This window comes from Struthio camelus, chromosome 25 (assembly GCF_040807025.1).
Source record: "Struthio camelus isolate bStrCam1 chromosome 25, bStrCam1.hap1, whole genome shotgun sequence".
Taxonomy (NCBI): Eukaryota; Metazoa; Chordata; class Aves; order Struthioniformes; family Struthionidae; genus Struthio; species Struthio camelus.
The window spans coordinates 4266929-4282877 of NC_090966.1; the positions used below are offsets into that span (position 1 = coordinate 4266929).

The 15949-nt window shown below is 58.7% G+C and overlaps 2 protein-coding genes across 8 annotated transcripts in view; one reads left to right on the forward strand and one right to left on the reverse strand.

The window, feature by feature from the left end:
- Positions 1-13663, reverse strand: LIMD2 (LIM domain containing 2). Of its 5 annotated transcripts, XM_068919052.1 has the most exons (6): positions 12873-13144; positions 11837-11968; positions 4450-4586; positions 1844-1888; positions 1446-1585; positions 1-796 (listed from the first exon to the last, which is right to left on the reverse strand). In XM_068919052.1, exons 3-6 carry the CDS (start codon positions 4489-4491, stop codon positions 637-639), a joined length of 387 nt encoding a protein of 128 aa, XP_068775153.1. In that variant the 5' UTR covers positions 4492-4586; positions 11837-11968; positions 12873-13144; the 3' UTR covers positions 1-636. The 5 variants fall into 5 exon arrangements, with proteins under 5 accessions (XP_068775153.1, XP_068775155.1, XP_068775151.1 ...); XM_068919054.1 differs by lacking the exons at positions 11837-11968; positions 12873-13144 and adding an exon at positions 13579-13663; XM_068919050.1 differs by lacking the exon at positions 11837-11968 and having other exon boundaries at positions 12873-13272.
- The window catches only part of RNF113A (ring finger protein 113A), a 10958-nt gene continuing 7007 nt past the window's right edge, over positions 11999-15949 (forward strand). For 2 of the 3 annotated variants that reach the window (XR_011136288.1, XM_068919047.1), the window contains exons 1-3: positions 14729-14922; positions 15058-15134; positions 15253-15357. Coding sequence is in view for 2 of the 3 variants with exons in the window: in XM_068919047.1 (XP_068775148.1) it covers positions 14823-14922; positions 15058-15134; positions 15253-15357 (282 nt within the window). In the remaining variant the exon portion in view is untranslated. Of the gene's footprint in view, positions 12451-14728; positions 14923-15057; positions 15135-15252; positions 15358-15949 lie in introns of those variants that run through there. The other variant, XM_068919048.1, reaches the window with a different exon arrangement.

Consider the following 15949-nt stretch of genomic DNA (forward strand, 5'->3'; position numbering starts at 1 on the left):
GAAGGCTCAGAAACGTTGTATTACAAAAATAAAAGAGCACGTGGCGCGGTGTCATGCGTGAAGCCACCGTGCCAGGCTCCAGTGCTGAACGTACCAATCAAAGGCAAATATAAAAAAGACAAACGCTGTTAAACAGTCGCAGGGCAACATCTGTAAGGCTGAACGATCCCAGCTGAACCGAGCTGATGTAAACCAAAGACCCTCCTTAATCGGAGCCCCAGCAAGGCATGAGCGGTGTGACAGGAGCTGGGAGCTCTGCTCTTGACTTGCAGGCTAGGTTGGAGCTGGCTCTTGGAGCCCCCCCAAGTCTTCTCCTCTACGGTTGCAGGTCTGAAATTTGGGAAGGGGGGCTGGGGTCTTGTGGGGTCAAGTGCTTCTGCCTGATCTCATCAGGGAAAGAGGCCTGCAGAGCAGGCTTTGCTTAGGGCTATACCCCGGCAACCTCTACCTGTCCTTACAGCCCACAGGACCCCCCCTCCAAAGGCCCCAAAGCCTGGGACGAGGTTGCCTCCCTCCCCTTACTGCCCACAGGCTCATGGGTCGCCTTTGCTTTACATCAGCTCAGTTAGCCCCTGGCTCAGCGCTGCTCTGTGCCATCTCTGCTGGGCTCCAGGGCAGGACAGGGGCCGGGCCCGCTCACGCCGACTTGGTCCCGCTCTCCACTTCCTTGTGCACCCACAGCTCCTTGTGCTGCTTGCGCCCGAAGCCCTCGTCGTAGTTGCCTTTGCTCTTGAAGAGCTGCTGGAAGTGGGGCTTGCAGTAGAACTCGCCGTGGAGCGCCGCGTAGCTGCCCAGGCTGCGGGAAGGAGCACGGAGGTTAGCCGGGCTGTCTAGCAGGGAGCCCGTGAGGCCACGGGGCATGGGGAGAGAGGAGGGTGCATGCAGGAAGCGATTCTTGACTGAAAGGGTTGACTGCTGTCGGCAGCTCAGGACTTCGGGGGCTGCTGTGAGCACCCTTTGAGAGCTGCAAAGGTTTGGGGGGAGGGTGCAGCTCAGCTTTCGTTGTGCGTTTCGCCTAGGAGGAAGCTCTGGTGAAGCCTCACCTCATCGTGGGGGGCCTCATCCCTGCTCTCAAGGGGATGGAGAAGCAGCAGAACCTCTGTTTTGTTACAGTCTCTTGCTAATTGCACGTATGGGGGGCAGAGGGGTCGAGGCTGTCCTTCTCCCTTCTACTTTGCACGCCTGGCCTTTGGGCTAATCTGAGGAGAAGTCTTCTTCCGTGCCAGGCAAGCTTTAGCTGAGACTCAGGACCAGCTGGGCAACGAGCCTTTTTCTGATGTGATGGAGGGGATGGGGGGGCGGGGTGTCTTTAGCTACCCTGCAAGAGGAAGGGGCTGTGATGGGTGGGTGGGTGCTGCCTGTGAAATAGCGGTTAGGTGGAGCTGCGATGCTACCCGACCACCTTGCCCTGAGCAAGCAGCCGGCAGTCTCCCCGCGCGGCTCACCTGAGCTTGGTGTGGCAGTGCTTGCAGCAGAAGCAGGCGTTGTGGAAGACGAGTTTATCCGCCACCAGGCGCTCCATGGGATAGACGGTTTTCTGACAGGCCGTGCACATCTCCTTCACTTGGGCCTTCAGGCTGAAGGACTGGGCAAGGGGAGACCAAAGGGAGAGAGGTTGTGAAGACGGGGTTTGGGAAGTCCTGTGACTGGCTCCCGCCACCACCCTCTTCCCCAGCACCCGTGCTGCAATTTTCTGGAGTACTGGTTAGCATGAAGCAGCCCCCAGGCCCCCTCGGCCTCCCTGTACCACGGTACTAAGACCGGGCTGGGGTCGGTGCTTGGTCTGGGCCTGCTTTCCGTCTCCCCTCGCTGTGAGGCACTAGGATGCCGGAGTTGCAGATACCTTGGAGCGCTGCACCGTGCTCCCTCCTGAGTTGTTCTTTGCTTCCTAAGGGGGGAAGAAGAGAAATCAAAATGAGAGTCGGGACTGACCTGCTGCAAGCGACCGAGCAGCCCTGCGAGGAGGGAGAGGGCCTGGCTCTGAGGTGTTCCCAGCGCAAAGCAGCAGGTTTGTACAAGCAACTAAAGCAGGACCTCGGGGCCCGCCAGCAGGGTTTGGCTGGCTGACGCCTGCACCAGGGACAGCCTCCGAAGTCACCTGCCCCCAGGCCGTGACCTTGGTCAGGTCCTGGCATGCACGCTACTGCCTGTGCAGTGGTGCTTTCCCCAAAGAGTCAAGAAGGAAGAGAGAAAAACGAGGAAACGTCATTTACATATTGTGAAGAAGGGACTCAGCATCGGGAGGCTGCGGGACTTGCCCAGGGCTGTGGAGGACAGAGCAGCCAGTTGACTCTCATCCAGCACTGGTCGCTGAAGCCTCCATCTCAGACATTTGAAGCACAGCACGGCTTTGCTCCTTCCATGGCCAGGTGCGGCAGACATCCTGGCTGCTCTGTCTCTCTCGTGGAGGTAGCACACAAGCTCAGATCGGGGAAAATTTGGCATAGCCGTGCCTTGCAAAGCACAGTCCCAGGGTAGCATGTCTACTGGGCTGGTAGCCAAGCCTAGCTGAAGCATCCTGGGTTCAGCATCCCTCTGAACAGCACCAACCAGCTCAGCTCAAGCCATACCCCAGGTTGCCCACGGCCAGCAGAGAGCAGGGAAGGGGCTTTGCAGAACTGCGCAGCGCAAGCCCCTGGCAAATGCCCCTGGTGATCTGCAGGGACAAATCTTCACAGGCGCAGGCTTGTGAGGCTCCGTGTTAACAGCAGCTCTTCTTTGGTGTGAGACTCTGCTCTTGTTCCTGCTGGCCAACAACCCTCCCCCTAACCACCTCTTTACCAGTAGGGCTGGAGAGTGATAGTTAACCCTACTGTTGCTGGAGGCACACAGGGCTCCCGCGTTATTCCCAGGGTGAGCTGGGGGCTTTGCCAGCCGTCAGAGAGTGGTAGATTGTCCACCTTTCTCAGAGGGCAAAGCTGGAGTGCCCCTGTGCACCACGGAGCATGTTGTGCCGGTCCCCCTGCCAGATGTTTTGCTTTTGAGTTCCTCCACCAGCCTTGCCGTCAGCCAGTCACCCTCCTTGTGCTGCACAGGAAACGGCTGCGCCGTAAGTGAGAGCGAAAAGCGTTCGCGAGTCCCTGCAGACTGTGCGCGGGTGGGGAGGGTGGCAGGGCACAGCCGGTTGAAGACATGCTCCATTGCTTTCAGCAGCTTGGCAGGGGAAGAGGTTCCTCACACCCTACTGCCTTGGGGGGGAGCACCAGAGCAGAGAGGTCCATATGTCAAGCTGCCTCTACTTTTGCCCCCGGCATCGCGGAGTTGGGTCTCTCAGCGCATGCTGACAGCGGCCCTGGGCGGGGGATTTGTTGGGCTCCATCATACTTGGGCCTTGCAGCCCTAACAGCTCATCCTCTCCCAAATCACCTACCTCTCCTCCCACTGCTGGGGCAAACAAGCTTTTAGCAAGTGTGGGGCAACCAGGGCTGCTTTGCACCAGACCGGGGCACCCTCCGCCCCGTTGGCTCCCAGCGTAGGTGCAGTGTGACCCCAGGACATCTCCCCACTGCCTCCTCGTCCTTCCTGCCACTGCCAGTTCAGCTCTGGCCGGCCAGAACTACCCCATCTCTGTGCCCCCGGATCAATCCTCAATCCCATTTCCTCCCGCTCTTTCCTTCTCCATCATTTCTCCTTGGTATTTATGGAAACAGTATGTCTAAGAGACACACAGGAAACTCTCACTTCACCAAGCTGCCTCCTCAGACGTTTCCCAGCTGCTCTCATCGACTGAGGTCAGGGACGTGATTTTCTTCTCACTCCCACTAACACAAGGCTGGAGGAAGAAGCCAAAGTCAACAGAGGGACCTGGGCAGAAAGGAGACTCTGAAAGGGCCCTGCAAAAGCAGTTGCATCCCTCCGCCCTGGTGAAGCAGCCGCAGGTGCTCTCCTGGGGTTAAGGCTTAACCCAGCCAAGCAGAGCTAAGGAAAACGCTGCCACTTTGAAGCTGCAGCACATCCGTTCCCAAGGCTACAGGCAATCCACTGTCGCTCGTCGCTTCTCGGCAGCCTCCTGGCTCCGATCAGGCACACTATCTATTTCATATCTGATATATCCTCCCTCGGGGAAGGGCCACATCCTGTCCCAGCAGGCGCTGTTCTCGAGCCTTTTTGTTTTTCCATCTCCGATCACTCCAATCCTCAGCAACTCGCATGCTCTCAATTGTGATCACAGAAAGCCATGGAAACACAAACAAACAGAGAGCAACTCGAGACAAGAGCAGGGTGAGCAGCTCTGTACAGGATGGGCCAGAGCCTGGACTCCGCGTTTGCAACGTGCTCAGCAAACAGCACCTTCTGCTGGCACACCCCTGTCCCCAGTTTTCTTTGAGTAGCATTAACCGGGCAGTGATCACCCGAAAACACCAAGTCCCCAGTAAACACCCTGCAACCCTGCAAACAAATCAGCCTGGTTTTCAAGTTCTCATGCAAACCGCAGGGCATGCTACGTACGTGAGCTGGGGGTGTGCTGGCAGGTCCGTTGGCCTGGAACATGGTTCCTTCTCCTCCTCCTCGTCGTTAATCCTGAGGCTGGCGTTCGCAGGGCAGCGTTCCCCAGGGAGGTGTCCAAGACAGGCCTCTGGCAACACCTGGAAAGGAAATGTCAGCAGGAGCGTGGCCTGTTACGTGGTCCCGGAGCTGGCAGCTGCGCAGCTCTGCAGGAGTCGGTGTAGGACACGAGCATGCTGGTGGACTCTGTGGGTTAGCGTGGGATTTCATGAGGAACCCAAGACATTTAGGCATGCCAGACTGGACCGGTCAACAGGAGATGCAGGGCTGGGGAGACTGCTCAGTGAGAGTTTTAGGAAGCTGGCAGGTGATTTGGGGTGCCAAGGTGAAGCTGGTGTACAGCTCAGGAGGGGCAGTGCCCTCTCCCATGCAAAGGCATTGGTATGTCCCCTTTTGGCTGAGACCAGTAGGCTGTGGCCTTGGATGTGACAGGTTGGATGTCCAGGAGGATGGAGATGGACAGGTCTCAGCACAGTTTTGATGCAGCACAGGGAAAAAAAAAAATAGCAGCATTACAAACCACCCCCGTTGGTAACAGCCAGATGAAAAGACACTGATGGATCCTCTGGGGTTTTTCCCCATCACGCCTTGCCCTCAAAACACCCATAAAAGGTCAGGCTTGATGAGCCTGTTTTGCACATGCAAAACAGAGCTACAGAGTAAGCGACGTTTGGGGGGGTGGGGAGAACTGCGGCGGAGCAGGGACACCAAACCCGCGGCCTCGGCCCCGACGCCCCGCGCTGTGCCGTGCTACGCAACTGCACGATGATGGGAACAAGTGCTGGGGGCCGGCAAACCAGCCCCTTGCTCCTGTCTGGGGCCGCTTTCCTCTCCTCCCAAAACCTGCTGTTGTTGTACTGTCCCCCCAGAAGCTTTCCTGCTGCCCAAGGGGCCACGTGGACCCCGGGGAAGCCCAGAAGGCAGGAGACGAGCCTGGATGGAGGGCTTGGGGGCAAGATTGGGCACAGAGCTCGCAGGAGGCAGCTAGGCCATGATAACCTCACAGTGACGTTTGCAAACATCTAGGTTTTGGGGCTCTTTGGCTGCCTGTCACGTCCAGCTCCCAACAGCTCAAGTCAGGCTTGAGTTGTATCAGGTTGAGCACCCAAAATTCGTGACCACATTTCAAAGCGCAAAGACAACCCGGGGGCTTTGCTCGAGGCCACGAGCAGCGGTGGGTGCGCTGGGGGGAGGCTGGACGGCCTTCATCGCACCCCGTCTGACTGCAGACCTTTCCCAGCCTCATCTGAGAACCTGGTTCGGATTTTGCCGACATCATTTCCCGTCTCCACTGCGGTTTGCTTGTTATTTCCTGCGCCACGGAGCGGGGAGGGCAGCCGTTCACGCAGGCGGCTGCCGCCGCAGCCCGGGTGCACACCGGGGTCGGGACAGCCGCCCCGGGGTCCACACGGTGCCCAGAGCACGGTGCAGACCCAGAGGGGAGCCTGAGGAACCCAGAAAATCCCTCTGGTCTGTGGCCCCACGTCTCTAACGCAGATGCACAACCCATGGCCTCTTCACCTGCTTCTCCCCCTTCCCCTCAAAAATCTCTCCCTCTGCAGCTTCCCTTCCTCTTCCAGCTCAGTCTTCCTCCTACTGCCACCTTCTCTTCTCCCTCAGCTTCCCCATCCCTCCTTCATCCCTCTCTTCCCCTTCCCTGTGTGCACACGCTGCCCGCATGGCTCCCTGGCTCTTTCCACCTGCGATTCGCTCCTTGGCCTCTTGCAGCCTCCCTCCTCGACCCCTTCCCTGTCATCCTGCCCCATGGAAGTTGTGTTCTCCATCCAGCCCCGTCCTTCAGGTCTCCTTCCTCCTAACAGCCGCCGGCCCCGCTCCTGCTGCCCACCCTCGCTGGCTGCCGTCCCTCTGTCCCTTGGTGCACGTACCCTGCTCGTGGCCCCGTGCTCACGCTCGCCCGGCCTTCGTTGCAATCAAGGGAGGCCACCTCGGTGTAGCTGCCCTATAGGACGGGACTTGAAGTTGCTAAATATCCTTCCTGCCAAAGGACAGGAGGCAGGAGTAGAAATCTCAAAGGGGAAGGGTGTGTTGAAGTGATAAGAGAAACAGAAGTCAGAAACCACAGGAGGGTTTTAGGAGGCTCCCAGCTGCTGTCACTCTTTCAAGGGGGCATCGGTCCACCCCGGAGCGGATTTGAGCCCAAGGCCTTTGACACCAACAACAACCCTCCACGAACGGAGGGACTCCAGTGACGCAGGCTTTGCTTAGGGCCGTGTCTGCCTGTTGCCACGTGATTTTACGAGCCCTTCGCAATTGCCAGGGCAATCCTGCAGCGCGCAAGAGAGGCTCGGTGACTTTCCTGAGGAGCGCGGAGGGCACCTGTGGCAAAGCACGAAAGCCAAGTCCAAGTCTCCGCGGTGGAGGCTGGTACCCTAACTGCTCAGCCAGGCTTCTCCAAACCTCTGTTCCCTAAGCCTCTCAGCTGCCAACACCACCCCCTGGAAGCGGGGGACCAAGGCCTGCCCTGTCCTCATCGCGGTTTCCAGCACCTGGCCCAGGATGGGGTGAGAGCCCCTTCGTCCTGCCAGGGCTAGAGCCTCTGCTCTTCCGCCCCTGGCAGGAGCGCCCAGGGGCCAACGTGGACAAAATAACCCTTTTTCCAAGGGATTGTGCCCTCTTCCCAGGAAGATGGGAGCAGCATCTCATGGCAGCACCGGTGGCTGCAGTGTGGCAGGCACGGAAGGAGGTCTCAGCGTGATCCAGAGATGCAGCCAGCTGCAGGGGGCACCGGAGCCATAGGACATGCCAGGCGCCTGAGCTGCCAGCCAGGCTGAAGAACATGTGCCTACCCAGACCTCCGCCACCAGCAGCCACGGGACCTGCTCTGAAAACTTTGTGGGTGAAGTCGGCAACCCGGGGTTCGACCCAGGAGCTTGGGGCTGGAGCTCGTGCAGCGGCCGCAGGGGAGGCATGCCTCACACCCCGTGAGAGTGGCTACAGAAGTGCTACTCTCTGCCTTTTAACGCTGAAGAAGGAGCTCTACAGGGTTCAGGAGAGCAAGTTTGTCCCAGAAGCTGCTCGGTCAGTGAGTTTTTGCCCGGCAGCTTTTCCCAACCCCCTCTCACCTTCCTGCCTGGCCCCAGGGGCAGGAGTTAGAAGTCCCCAGCCTGGAGCAGTCCGTTGCTGGCTAACGGCCTCTCCGAATGCTGAAGAGCTTCCGGTACGGGAAAGCAACGGGACCGCAAAGGGCGAGAGGCCCCTCTCTGCCATATGGTTCCCATTAGCAGCCCTGTGAAGTGTATGTTAACTGCTGGGATCACTGTGCCTTTGCAAGAGGCTTTCCCAAAGGCAAAGCTGCGGGTGAGGAAGCCGGGCCCCTTCCCTCTCCATCCTGTCCAGCAGGGAGCTGTGAGGGCACCAGGTATCCCCAGCAGCACAGCAAGGCACAGGCAGGGGCTCAGCACCTCCTCGGAGAGGCTGTCAGGCCTCTCCCCCAGGAAGATGTGGGTTAAGCTGATTGCTCTGGGGACTGATGTCCCCGAGAATATGTGCAGGATTAGTGCAGCCTACACATGCGGGCCAGCTGCTGAGCCTCCAGCTCCACGGCCAGCTCAGCCTGTGGGCTCTCTCAGTGGGGCTGTCACCAGGACTGCTTGGGGAGGAGAAGAGGAGCTGGAAAAGCCTGTCTCCTTAAGACCAAGAAGCACCCAACTCATTGCACAGCTGGCCCCTGCTTCTGCATCCTGGAGGCCTCAAGGCTGATCTACACCATAAAACAACACACAGTGCAGAGTCAGCATCAAAGGGGCTGGCACCAGGACCAGGCACAGTACCCCCAGGGAAAGGTCACCACGAACCCAGGGATGCTTTGGCTTCAAGTGCAGAAAGGGACAGCAAGGTGCAGCTTGGGGAAAACAGCAGAGCAAGCCTGGTGGTCACAGCTCTAGCATTAACCATGGAGGACCCGGCCGCTGGAGTTTTCAGCCATGGAGGCCACGGCCATGGAGGTTTCAGCTTCAGCTCCTGTTTGTGCCACAGTTTTCTCGGGTGGCCTCGAGCCACCCACTCAACCTCACAGGTGTTTGGGACCCAGGCCAGGCTCCTGCCAGCTTGAGGCAAGAGGAAGGACTCTGCGGTGGACCAGCCTGGCCTCTTCCACAGATACCACTACGCTGCTCTTGGGTTTCTGGAGAAACAGCCACATGCCGACCTGCCCCTGCCTTTGCCCCCCAGAACATGGCGCCAGCCTGCCCCATTAATCCATTTTCCATCCACGTCCTGCACCCGGGCTGCCTCTTGAAAGGCTGCTAGTGGGCAGGAAATCTGCAGCCGAAATGCTGCAGGATGCTGACAAGGAAGAGTTGCAGGGAGGAACAGGGCTGCCTTTGTCAGGGTGACAATGGAAGGCCCGCATGAGCGAGGAGCGAGTCCGACGGGTGCCCCTGCCCACCCGCTCTGCTCTCCCACCTTTGGCCCTGCAGAGGAGGCACATGGCACCAGGAAGACGGGGCTAAGGGGGACCGCGCTGGTCCCCAGCACCTGCCTGTCAGCAAGGGGGCAGATGGGGCAGGAGGATGCTGCTGAGATCCATCTGTTTTCCAGAAGTGGAAACTAAAGCACAGAACAGCCCATTCTGGGGACCAGTGTTTTATGCCACCCATTAAAGATCACGGTCTTAAGGGGATCTCGTATCTTGCTAGAGCTCTGATGCAGCTGACAAGTGTAACAGAAATCCGGCTGGGAGGATGAGAAGAGCCTGTTTTCCAGAAGGACCTGGGAGCTAGCCCAGCTGGTAGGGTCCTGTGGGCATTGTCCAGGCACTGGCGGGTACGAAGCGAGCTCTGACGCGATGGAGGAACTGGCACCGGCGAGAACACAACAAGCAGCAATACTGGGTCCAGCCCGGACAGCCAAGTCCGGAGAGGAATCGGTGCCCCATGCACAGACCACAACAGACCTCTCCGGCAGGGCTCCCGGAGAGCCTGAGCTCTGGGCAAACATGAGCCAGCTCCGGAAAGAAAGAAAGTGCCTTTTTGGCAAAACAGCCTAGAGAAAGGAGATCTGATGCTTCCCTGGGAGAATATGGGATGGGGAAGCTGGCAATACAAGGTGGCCCATGAAGAGGAACGATTACAAGCACTGCAGTTCTGCCCATGCCACCAGCTGGCTGTACAAAGTGCTGAGCCATGGTGATCACTTGTGGTTACAGTGGGAAAAGTCCTGCTCAGCCAGTGCTAAGGAGAAGAGCTTGCTAACCCCAAGGAAAGGGAGGACTTGGAGCAAATGGGGTGCTGCAGCTCTATTTCAGCTGTTGCCCCACCAGCTCATGGTGGGCATGAACTTCTGCTGGAGCAGCCACCAGCCAATGTTTACTAAATTAACACTGATGAGAAGAAATAGAAGGGGCCGAGTTGCGTTGGTAGGGTGAAGAGGAGGCTTGCGGTGATCTAAAAGCAGCCTACACCTTCTTGAAGGGGAGTTACAAAGACGACAGAGACAAATCCTTCTCAGTAGTGCCAGATGATACTGCAAGCGACAGCCAAAAATGACAGGTTGGGTGGTACCTTAGGACAAACTGCTTCACTGGGAGAAAGATATGGGAGCTCTGCAGGACAGTGCTAATTAAATGCAATATAAACCTGGTGCACATAAGCACAATTAGCAAATAGCAGTCAATGCTCCTTCCTTCCCCTTTTCAGTTTCTCCACAGTCTCTTCTGTAAACATCTCCTGTTCCACCCTGATACCTCACTTAATTTCCTACCTGATTGTATCTGTTCTTTCTCAGGCCATGTCCTGTCACCTCTGCCAGCAATCCCAGATGCACTTTATTCTTCATTGCCCTCCACTTGCCAAGCTCCCCACAGGCTACAGGAGCTTCTTTTTACAGCTCCCCAAGCACCTAGTTTGGTACAGCTCTACCTTGGCCGTTTCTAGGACTCCTCTCTCTCACCATGCTCCTGTTTGCTGATGTGTTTTTTCAGATCTGGTTTTTCTCACTGCTGGCAGATTTCCTAACCTCCATGGCTCTGTGTCCTGCCAGAGCTGCTCTGTCTCAGCCGGGCGCTAAAGGGACTGCTGATGAGATCGGTCCCCACATCTCTCCCTGTAGAAGAATCCATGTCCTCTTCCCGTTTTGCTGCCTCTTCCTTCTCCTCCTTCCAATGTGTATGCAGTTCATCTCCACCTTAAATAATCATTTCCTTGGGGCACTGTATCAAGTGCTTTCCTTAAGACCTGTTGTCTTAGAAATCAGTTATCCTACCCAAGGAAGATACAGAGCCGACCCGACATGATCTGTGATAGAACCATCCTGCGTTTTATTCTGCTTCCCAGCCCTGTGTCTTTGGTGTCCCTTCCAAAACCTATTCTAGAAGCTCACCTTTTATTGTACTCCAACTAACAGGCCTGTAACCATGCATAATTTTCCCCTTTCCCCAAACACAACCTGTAAGTGTGAAGTTGGCTAATCTCCTCCCATGGGCTATCACCTGTAAAATACCAGATGTGGAATTGCAATGTCCTATGAGGGCTAGCCTATACCTTGAGCAAAAATCCTGGAAAAGCCCTGCTGGCCACAGCCTCCCCCTCCATCTTCCCAATTAGGGTTCAAGATGTCATACAACCCAGTACAGGATCTGCTGCTGTGCAAGCGCCTGGGGTTTCGGTGGAGCAAAGAGGAAAAACAAGCCTTGGAGAGGCTCTGTGCTGCTCTGCCGGGCCATCTCAGAGGTTGTCGAGGCTCCTTGCATCTGAAAAGCCATGAGCTGGCCATGTGGAAGGGGTTATGGGCACCCCAGAAGAGTGCAAAATGTATCTAAAGTGCATTTAATATGATTGTAATAATCCCATCGCTCAGATTTAATGTTTTCCATCCCAGAGCTTTACTAACAGTTAGGTAAGCTCTGCAACACCCCCAGATGGCAGATAAAAAATGACTTACAAGGAAGTGAAAAGCAGACACCTCCAGGGGAACATGGCAGCTGCCGAACAATGGACAACAGCACTGCAAAAGCTGGGGAAGGGCGACAAGGAAAAGAAAAATCCCACCTCCAGCTGGGGCCGGAGGGGGTATTTGTAGGCTCACAGCACCAACTCGCTGAAGGAAACCAGAAGAGGAACTCCCTTCCCTAATGAGAAGTCTTGTGGGATTTTTGTTGACCAAAAAAGGCCAGGAAGCTAGCTTTAAGCTAGAGAAAAAGATGCATCCAGTCACTTTGCACCCCTAGTGCTGAGCTGGCCTAAGAGGCTGGTTCTGACATCTTAACTGGCTGTTTGCTTCTTGCAGGGCTCCCCCGTTTAAATAGGCTGTTAATACCGGAATTATTTGGTAATCTACATTAATAACATGGCACACATGGGCTACTTCTTGCCTTAAATACATGACAGCTCAGCTGGGGCGCCAGATGTCTTCCCCGAGAGCGCCCTAGCACGACGTCCTCGATGGACAAAGCCCAGTCTCCAAGGCGTGATCGAGGCCGCTGCATTAGCTTGTTCTTCCAAAGCTGAAGCCCACCCAGCAGAAATCCACGGCGAATCGATCAGAAAAAAAAAAAAAAAAACGTGACCTACGAGGTAGCTTAGCTGGTCTCCAATGATCCAGCGGGATTAGACAGATCAGACCGGCTCGAAACCTAGCGGGTGCAGCACAGGACCAGGAAGCAGGAGCCCCAGGGTTCATTCTCGGCTCTGCTCCTGATTTTTGCACGGCAGGGGACGAATCGCTTCGTTTTTGTGTGCTCCCTTCCCCCCCCCCACGACGAAAGCAGAGCTGGTCTCCTTTGTGAAGCCCTGGGAGATCCCTGGCTGTAGTTAAGGGCTGTGTCAGAGCTGCGGGTATTTGTGTTGTTATCAGATCTCACAGTCGTGCAACAGCCTCCCCAGGGAAGCGATGAAAGACCCGTCGCTGCCAAGGCTGCAAGCCGGGCTGGACGAGGCGGGGGGAGACGCACCACCGAGAACGGCCGAGCGAGCTGGGATCTAACAGGTTTTCTTCCCTCTCGGCTTTTTTTTTTTTTTTCCTCCCCCTTCCTTTCTTCTTTTTTTTTTTCCCCCGTCAGCTTCATAAAAATGGATCTGGCCAGCCCCTCTCCGGCATGCACACGACAAAGAGGCGACTCGCCACCCCCGAAAACGCCCGCGCGGGTCTCCGCTCGCAGCCGCCGCTCCCCAAGGGGCTCCCGCAGCCCGGCCGGCGTCTCCCCCCCCCCTCAAAAACCAGACTTTGCAGCCGCCAGGCTCCGACCTGCTCCCGGGGGTGGTTGGGGGGGGGGGGGACACACACACCCCCGAAATTCCCACCTGGCGGCTCCCCGCGGCATTCCTCCCTCCTCCCCACTCCTGCATCCCTCTCCCCCCCCCGGGTGTTTTCGCTGCCCCCCCCCCCGGGTGTTTTCGCTGCCTTCTCACCTGGGAGCGGAGCTGGCCGCGGATCCCGGCCGGCCAACGCGGCCTCCCGGCCCCGTCGTTGTCGGCCAGCCAAAGCTCACCGCGCGGGAGGGCTTCTCCCCCGGCGGGTCCGGTCCGTCCGGGGGGGGGGGGGGGGGGGGGGCTTCACCGCCTTCCTCCGGGGCTCGGCGAGCCGGAGCCGGAGCCGGAGCCGGAGCCGGAGCCGGAGCCGGAGCCGGAGCCGGAGCCGGAGCCGTTTCCTGGCAGCCCCGGTACCCTCCTCGTCAACCCTTTTATCGACGGGGGGGGGCCGCCGCCGCCGCCGCCGTGATTGGCTCGCGGCTTCGTACCGGCTCCGAGCCGCGTCCCGCCTTTGTGCGAGGCCCCAACCTCGAGGCCGAGCCCCCGCCGAGCCCCTCTGCCGCCGCCGCCCTCCCCGAGCCCCCGGCGGCCTCTCGGCGCTGCCCCGCAGCCCCTCGGCTGCAGAAGGGAGACCCCAGCACCTTTTTATTTGGGGGGGGGGGAAGACCAAAAACTGAGCCGTGAGGGTCTCCGAAACGGGGGTTTGCCCCTCCGGCGGGGCGAGGCGGTCCGCAGAGCAGGCGGCAGGTCTCGGCGGGGCGAGGGACGGGGAGCCGCATCCCGGCGCGGGATGCAGAGGCTGAAGTCCGGAGGGCAGGAATTTCCCCCCCCCCCCCCCCCCCAGCCGGCACCGAAAAAAGCCAACCTTGTTGGCCAAGGAGGCAGCGGGGATGCCGTTTCTCACCGCCGCTGCTTGCGTTGCCCAAATCGCATCTGCCGTGAAACGGCCTGCTGCCACCGCGAGCAAATAAAGGAGGAATTTGACTCGCTAGTAAAATTAGCTGTTGCCAAGCAGAGCCCGACCCAGCGACACGGGTGATCACACGTATCACGCAGCGTGAGCCTGGCAGGGCTGCACAAGGGAAGAGAAGAGCGGCCAAGGCTTGGCCACGCTGCACCAGAAAGCTGCCGTGAGCGAGGAAGGGTGCAGCCCTCCGCCCGGGGCGTGAGGATGGGTGCAGGGCTGGGGTGAGCTTCTCCCTCCCACTCCCCCGTCGCCCCACGAGGAGCCCCCAGAAATAGGCTCCAGTTAAACGCTCTCCACTAGTTCCTGCCTGCAAACTTTGTGCCTCCTCCCCTGCCTGCATGCACACACACACATGCATAGGCACATGCATGCATAAGCACATACACATGCAAATGCACACACATGCATGTGCACACACATGCACATGCATAGGCACATACACATGCAAATGCATGCACTTGCACGTGCACACACACATGCATAGACACATGCATGCATATCCATGTGCACACACGCACGCATAGGCACATACATATGCATGTGCACACACATGCATGGGCACATACACATGCATATGCGTGCACATGCATGTGTACACACATGCACGCAAAGGCACATGCGTATGCACGTGCATGCATGTGTGCACACACATGCATGGGCACATGCACACATAAGCACATGCACATGCATGCACACACATGTGCACATGCATAGGCACACGCACGTGCACATACAGGTGCATGCACACACACACGCACGCACGGGCCCACGCGGACGCGCTGGCTGCCCACGGCCCCGGCGGCGGCAGCCGGCGCCCTCCGCCCCCGGCGGCGGCAGCCGGGCCTCCATCGTCCAGGGCGCCGGGGCCCAGCTCAGCGCCATCGCGCGTTGCTATGGCGACGCGCCCGGCCCCGCTCGCCGCAGAGCCCAGGCTGGGCCCGGCTTTAGCCCCGCCCCGAGCGCCGCCGCCGCCGCTCCCGCCCCGCCTGCGAGGGGCGCCCCCCCCCTCCCGCCCTCCAAGGGGGCCCCGCCCCTGCTCTACGTCACGCGGGGGGGGAGGGAGGGGTCGAGGGCGCCGCGTCCTCCCCGCCCGCAGGGGGCGCTGCGCGCTGCGCGGCGTTGGCGAGCGGCGGCGGCGCAAAATGGCGGACGAGGGCTCCGTGTGCAGCTTCGTGTTCAAGAAGCGGGGCCCGGCGGCGGCCCGCGGGCGGCGCAAGCGGCCGAGCAGCGACCAGGAGCGGGGTGAGGCTGCGGCGCTGAGGGGCCCCGGGGGCCATTGCGTTACGGCGCGGCGGGGAGGGGGGGGGGGTCCCCGCGCCGTGTCAGCGCGGCGGCGAGGCTCCCGCCGCCCCCTCAGCCCTGGGCTTTGCCCCGCAGAGAGCAGCGGCGACGAAGGCAGCACGGTGGTGCGGAAGGAGCGGCGGCGGGACACCCCCAACCCCATGATCCAGAAGGTAAGGGAGCCGCGGCCGCTGCCCCCCCTGCCCGGGCGCCGCCCTGCCCGCCGAGCCCCACGCTGAGCGCTGGGCCCTGCCGTCCTTCACTCCCCCCCCTCCTCTTTCCGCCCCTCAGACCAGGAGAGGCGTCAAGGAAAAGCCCACGTACGCGCTGAGCAGCAGTGACGAGGAGGATCAGGCAAAGGAGATCGGCGTCACTTACAAATCGACGAGGTCGGCGGTAAGGACTGGGCAGGGCTGTGATCCAGGGGTGCCACACCACGCACCAGGCTAGACCAGGCTAGAGAGCGTCTTCCTCCCCGAGTCAACTCGGTCCTGGGTTGTTTGTTTGTTTGTTTTTTTCCTGTAGAGGCACTTCCCTGCCGCTTCACTCGTAATGCTCAAGCGCCTCATGCCAGGTTTATTCTCCTGATACTCTCTGCATCCTCAGGAGGCCATCTGAGGTTGGTCTTTACCCCTTAAATGCGGGAACTAAAACTCCAAGACGTCACTGGACGTGTCCAGCATCACACACAGTTTTCACTAAAAGAGGCGCTTGAACGAGGTTTGCCCCAGTCTTGGGTCCACGTTTTAAGGTTTTGAACCGCTATCCTTCTCAAAAGAATTTTCCGGGTGATTTATAAAGGACTCTTACCTTTGTGCACATAACTAGTGATGGGGTAACAGAGTTATAGAGAGAGGTATTGTTTTCTTGGGAGTGACAGGTGGGGGTCCTGGTAATCCGGTGCCCTAGTTGCACGAGAACAGTACGGTGGAAATAGAGAAAAACTCTAGAAATCCCAAGGAGTTCACTGGAGATGTTTACGTTCCTT

Excerpts from the sequence above, each read along its gene's own strand:
- LIMD2 (XM_068919054.1), bottom strand. The coding sequence starts at position 4,491 with ATGTTCCAGGCCAACGGACCTGCCAGCACACCCCCAGCTCAC. Across the intron at positions 1,889-4,449 it reads CCAGCACACCCCCAGCTCAC|GAAGCAAAGAACAACTCAGG; the intron begins GTACGTAGCATG and ends TTCCCCCCTTAG. Across the intron at positions 1,586-1,843 it reads GCACGGTGCAGCGCTCCAAG|TCCTTCAGCCTGAAGGCCCA; the intron begins GTATCTGCAACT and ends CCCCTTGCCCAG.